Source organism: Canis aureus, chromosome 25, assembly GCF_053574225.1.
Source record: "Canis aureus isolate CA01 chromosome 25, VMU_Caureus_v.1.0, whole genome shotgun sequence".
Lineage (NCBI taxonomy): Eukaryota > Metazoa > Chordata > Mammalia > Carnivora > Canidae > Canis > Canis aureus.
Window position 1 is genome coordinate 41,658,065 of NC_135635.1, and position 6,000 is coordinate 41,664,064.

Genomic DNA, 6,000 nt, shown 5'->3' on the forward strand with positions numbered 1-6,000 from the left:
CTTAGGCTTCCAGTGTCAGGCTCGCTGGGCAATAATGAGAGCCCAGGTGGCTGTTGCCAAGATTCTACTTTCTGCCATTTCTTTTCCTGTCTGGCTCCCCGCTCCCAGCCAATCCCAACCTCCAAACAGTACTGTTGCCTGCCCACCCGGAAGGCTGAACCTACAATAAGATACTGCCAAGGTCATTGTGGCCCTTAGGTAGTAATTTATTGTCTGTGTCTCTACCGCTGGATTAATAGTCTTTTTAATCCTCGGGGCAAAAATGATGCACACAGATAAAGCTCAAAATAAGGTTCCTGGGCCCAACTCCTTGGCAACCAATTAGCTTACTTGTAGCTGGTGCCAGAAAGCGCCACTTCTCTCTGCTTTAAAACTTTCCCCTCCACAAATAATGCAGAAGTCTTGGGAAAAGGACACGCAGCCAGAGTGCCCTTTCACCTAAAAGCTTCATAGGCCTTTGTCATCATGACTAAAGGACCCACCAGAGGGTCACTAGCAACCCCATGTTGCAGCTAGAGGTGATGGGGCAAAGTGAAAGTGCTTGTACTAGGTCACGGAATCCCTCCGTTCAAAACTGAGGGTGGCCAGTGCGACTCCCATCTCTCAAGGGCTTCTCATCACCAGCCCACCTTGTGAGAAACCTCTTTTCTCCCTTACTGGGATGCATTTGGAGAACTGTGCTCAAGGTAAACCAAGCCAAAAAGGAAACCCTAAAAATATGTGCAATCAGAGGGAAAATGGGCCTATCCATTCATGCCTTCATAAGAATGAGAGGAGGAGACCTGCCTGCCTGTGCACCCTGCTCCCCCATTTGCCCTAAGAGTCCCCAGGCTATCTCCCATTTGCTAAGCCAGCAACCAGAGCCCCAGCCCCCCTCTTGCAGCACTAAGTGGCTGTGTGATTTGGGGTGCCTCCTTTCCCCTCACTGGGCATATATGAGGACTCCTCCAGATCCCAGCTTTGGGGATAAATAGATGGGGAATGGGCGGGGTGGGGGGTGGGGGGATGGAAGGCAGCGTTTTGGAGGAACAGTATTAGTTAGCTTGGCTGGTCCCGGAAAACCTGGGGTGTCCTGAAGAACACCATGGCCCACCATCACACTGAAACAAATGAACCACATGGAAGACTCATTCTCCTGGTCTCCCATGAGGAAAAGCAAACTGGCAACGAATTCTAACAAACTTTCCTTTACATGCTTTATAATGTTGGCTTTGGCTTTTTACAGGACGTTGGGGTGGAGGGAAAAAAAAAAAAAAGATAAAATTACTAAACCACCAGTGTCTTCTAAGATGGCTTGAAATTCCAGCCCTTTCTTCTCGCAGGGGAATACGAGTGTAAACCACTCGTCTTGTACTATTATTAAAGGAAGCAGATCTCCCAGAAGAAAGCACCTTTCTGGGCCTCCCGGACCAAACCAGAAGCAGCTGAAATCTGGCAGCGGTTCAAAGGTGAAGTCATTCAGGCCCCTCTGCATTCCCTGCAATTCCTCCCCCAACCTTGCACATGTCTGCCACTAGATGGCAGCCCAGCCCCAGAAAGGAAGGCCTCTCACAAAGAGCTCCGTTCTAGCAGCCAGCCCTGGCCCTACGGACTTCACTTCGGGCAGGCCTTGCCAGTCCGGAGGGGGAGGGGCAGCTAGAGGGGGGCCCCTTTCCAAAGAGCGCAGAGAAAGGTGCGCACACCACTCCTGGTGGGCCTGGGTGCCACTCTCCCAAACCACACTGCCGTAACACGGACACGCCTTTAAGTGCGAAGCTGCAGGGAAAAAGAGTTAAGACCGGGTGGGAAAAAGGTTTGTTGCCAGAAAACCAGTCAAGACAGGACCCTTGTCATGGCAAAGAGGTCACAGCCCCGCTGGAGCTAGGAACCCAGGCTTCAGATTCCTCCAATAAAAAGGCCAAATTTTGACTCGGCTCCAAAGTCAATGAGCTGATATTTAGTTAACAGCTACTATGTACAGGTATCTTGAGAGTTTATCCATTGATGTTACCTTTGAACTGTAGATTCTTAGGACACACAGGACAACACACTCCTATCATGTGGGCACATTCCTACCATGTGAGAAGTCGAACTATTTTCTTAGAATTCAGTGGATGAAAATTTGAATTTAATTAAAATGTTATCACTGTGTTCCAGGTTTCCCCTACACACACATACACACACAAACACACACACACACACACACACAGGCACAACTGTAATTGAATTTCACCGACACAACAAATGTCTTGGGGTATCTGGGTATCTTATTCCTGGATGTAGCCTCAGTGCTTAGTATAGTGCCTGGCACACAGTAGGAACACACAAAAAAAAATTTGTATTTAAAGCGTTATTTCCGGGAAGTGTGAAAATTCCAGCAGTGTGGTAATTTGGGATCCAAAGGATTTGTTTGGGGAGCAGGAGGTAGAAGCTCGCCAGGCCTGGAGAGAGCAAAGAAGGAAGGAGGAATAGAAAGGAGATTGTCATTACCAGCAGCTCCTGAGGCTTGATGGAGTTGTCAGTGTAAATGCACAACTTCTCTGCGGTCAGAGGGATAGTCTCTTTAAGTTTGGAGGCCAGGAACATGCAGACAGCACCCAGGAGCTGCAGATGGGTCTTAGGAGTTGGGACCCCGGCCAAGAAGCGATCCAGGTAATTCATGGCCAAAGGGAAGACCTCCTCTTCGCACTTCTGTTCCTCACAGACCTAAGATGGGAGCGGGAATGGGTTGGGTGGGGGTGGTTGGAGGGAAGAATATCAGGAAAACACACATACACAAAAAAAGAAATGAAAAGGCATAACCTATGGAAAGAAGCAAAAATATTTAATTTTTCAGCGGGGAGGGGGAGGGGAGTAGACTATGTGATAAGAATAAAGATGAGGAAAACGGGGTAAATCTAAATGGTCGGTGCTGGGGTACTCCCCAGGAACGTAAGAGAGAGGTGAACTGAAGATCCGAACCGAGGAGGCAAACAAATGCGCAGTAGCCGCCAGGCTCGGCGACGCTCCCTTTGGCTACTGACTTCTTTGCTCCCTCTAACTCACTCACACTCTCTTTTTTGGATTTCGTCATCTTTTCAAAAAATCAATAAAAATATTCTGGAGGCTCCGGGGGTCTTCTTCTTGGTCTCATTCGGAGCCCCGGACCCTGCTCTATCATTCCCGACAATTGAAAAAAATGTCCGGGGGCGTCCTTGCGGCCCAGGCGCCGCTATTGGGGGGGTGGGTGGGGAGAGGTGGGGAAGAGAGGGGGAGGGAGGAGAAGAGGAAGAGCCGCAGCCTCGGCGGCGGACTCGGAGCCTGGGGAGACGGTTTCAAAAAATAATTAAAAATCGAGGAAATATCCTAGAAAAGCCCTTTTGGCGTGAAAACCCCACAGAGGAACCAGGCTTCCCGAAACGGAGATTTCGGGTGCCGGAAAGGTCTGTATCTCAACCCCTGGGGCTTTGGATCCCGAGGGGAAAGTTGGAGGGGTGAGCGCCGCGGCGGGAGTGTCCGTCCGGCTGCGGCCCGCAAGGGCAGAAACCGGGGACCGTGGTGAGGAGCCGGGGGAAAGGCGAGGAGCGGGGCGCCGCCGGAGAGCACCCGGGGCTCTGACCTCTCCGTTGGGGGCGCCCCGACATCCCCCCTACACACACCTCCTCCCCCCTTCCTACCCCACCCAAATCTCCGCACCGAGAAAACTGGAAAGCCAAACTGTAAGTAACCTTCGTGAGGTGGGGGCTGGGGGAGAGGGTACTATTGCAAGTGGGGGGGCCGGGCTAACGGGGTGCGGGGGGCGAGCGGGCAACGCTTTCCAGCCTTTCCAGCCGGAGTTTGCAAAGCAACATGGCGAAACCACGGCAGGTCCAGAGCCGTGCATACGTGGGCACACGGCTCGCTCGGCAAAGATTTGGAGCAAGGGTAAAGAAGTGGTTCTTTTGGGTTCCCCTAAAACACACGTTTCTTCATTGCGACTTCCGGGGCTCCTGAATTCTCCGTTTCTCTCCTCCTCTCTCCTCCCCCCCTCCCCCCCCCAAGTGCCAACGCGGAGTCGCAACCACATGCGGGGACCTGAGGCTAGGACGATTTTGCTCTGGCCTTTGGGGGGCTGCTCTTTTTTACTTTGGGGCCCCGATTCCACGCTCCCACTCCCAGCTTCACTGCACCGAAAGCAGCCGCAGCTTCGCAAAAGACAGATCAGGATGGGGGTGGGAAGAAGAGGCAGCCACATGCAGGCACACGCGCGCGGGATGCTCCCCCACCCCCGCCCCAGGACAGTCTCGTTTCTCCCAGATTTTCCTCCTCCCCCCCCCTCCCCCAGTTCTTCTAGCATCCTGCAGGGAACAGAAATGAAGCCACGCGTCTCGCCAAAGGGCGAGGGGTAACCTCGCGCGCGGGAGTGCGGAGGCGAGCGCGGATCCTGCCATCTCCCAGTTTTAGGGTCCCTGCGCTGGGGGCGGGGGTGGGGAGCGTGGGCGTCTATCCGGATGGGGACAGACGGAGTCCGTCTGCAGACCTACCTCCAGCATCCAGGTGGCCACCATCCTGCGCATGTAGGGCTGGATGTCCTTCTGCACGCATTTGAAGTAGGAGCACTGGGGAAGGTAGCGCTCCTCGATGGTGAGCAAGTTCTGCAAAACGCGGTCGTCGTAGAGCAGGTTGGCGTCCGGCACGGCCCTGCGGACCGGGTCCACCTCGCAGCACAGCAGCTCCATGGCCAGTCGGGTACCCGCTCGCTCCCCTGCTTTCTCCGGACTGGAAAAGTTGGGGGGTTTTGAAGGGGGGAGGGGAGAGGGTTCCCCTTACCTCCTTCCTTTGGCTAAATAGGGGGTTTTCGAGAGAAAAGTTATGGGGCAGAGAGAGACAGAGGCTGGGGAGAAGAGAGGAGAGGGAAGGGCGCTGGGAGAGGAGAGCCTCGGGGGCTGCTAACTCTGCCTGCCCTCCCCTTCAAACTTGTCTCGCTCTCCCCTGCTCGCTCTTCTCTGCTCTGCGAGGCAGTGACGCAAACTGGCTGGGCAGTTAGTTCTCCTCCCTCTCGCCTCGCTCCCCTCTCCGGTTCCTCCTCCCCTTCCCTCCCCTCTCGTCCCTCCCCTCCTCCTTTCAATCTCTCCGTCCCTCCCTCCCTTTCCCCTCTTGTTATTTAGGAGAACAGCAGCTGGCCCGACCTAACTTCAAACGCGGTCCCCCGCCCCCCCACCCCTCTCCTTAGCTCTCCGAGGCCCTTTCCCTCTATCCAGCCCTGCATGCCAGGGGCCCCGAATAGGGGAACCCACAAAAAAACCCCACCGATTCCTACTTATTCCCTCTAATTTCGCACATTCTGTGGGCGTATCGTGCCAAATACGACCCTCCAACTTTGGCTTTCTCAAAATTGACCTTTCCATTCCTGCCCATGCATGTAAGATCCGAGAATGACGAGTGGATCACTTGAAGATGGGGTGGGCTCCTGCAATTTAGAAGCAGATCCCTTAAGTGAAGAATAAGGAGGGCGATTTTAGAAAATAGCAACCTCGGATATCCAGAGATAAAGATTCTGTCCCGGACGTTTGAGCTCCTGGATCACTTCGGGCTGTTTCAAAAGCCCGATTAAAGGGGCCAGAACAACGCCCCCCCACCCCACCCCGCCTGTGTGTGCGAAGAGGAAGGAGAGGAAGGGGTGGGTGTTAGGAGGGAGGGGGCGGCTTCTCCGACGTGATAGAATGTGACCCTGAAGCAGAAACCCTCCCCTTCTTGGGGGCGCTACAGGCGCCACGGGGAGCAGGAGAGAAGAGGTCTGGGCTGCCGCAGGCTGGGGGGGGGGGGGGCAGGGCTACCATCGGTTCTTCCGCGGCCCGCGGCCACGCAGGAAAAACCCGCTTCCTCGCCCCTGCATCTGCTGACAAGCCGCCCGAGGTGTCTGCGCCGAGCGTGGCCACACTGATACAGCTTTCTAGGAAATAGCCCGGGAGGGGGAGGGGAGGAGAGGGGGGCGAGGGAGGGATTAGGTTTGGCTCCCCCTCTCTCCCCCTGCGCAAACAACACCACCCCTTCCTTTCCTCG

At 54.7% G+C, this 6,000-nt stretch overlaps 1 protein-coding gene across 1 annotated transcript in view; it reads right to left on the minus strand.

Moving 5' to 3' along the window:
• The window catches only part of CCND2 (cyclin D2), a 29,961-nt gene extending 24,980 nt beyond the window's left edge, over positions 1-4,981 (minus strand). The window contains exons 1-2 of the mRNA XM_077871405.1: positions 4,482-4,981; positions 2,470-2,685 (exon numbers count right to left, since the gene is read on the minus strand). Of these exons, the coding sequence (XP_077727531.1) occupies positions 2,470-2,685; positions 4,482-4,676 (411 nt within the window). The 5' untranslated portion in view covers positions 4,677-4,981. The remainder of the gene's footprint in view (positions 1-2,469; positions 2,686-4,481) is intronic.
• Between the last annotated feature and the right edge of the window lie 1,019 nt (positions 4,982-6,000).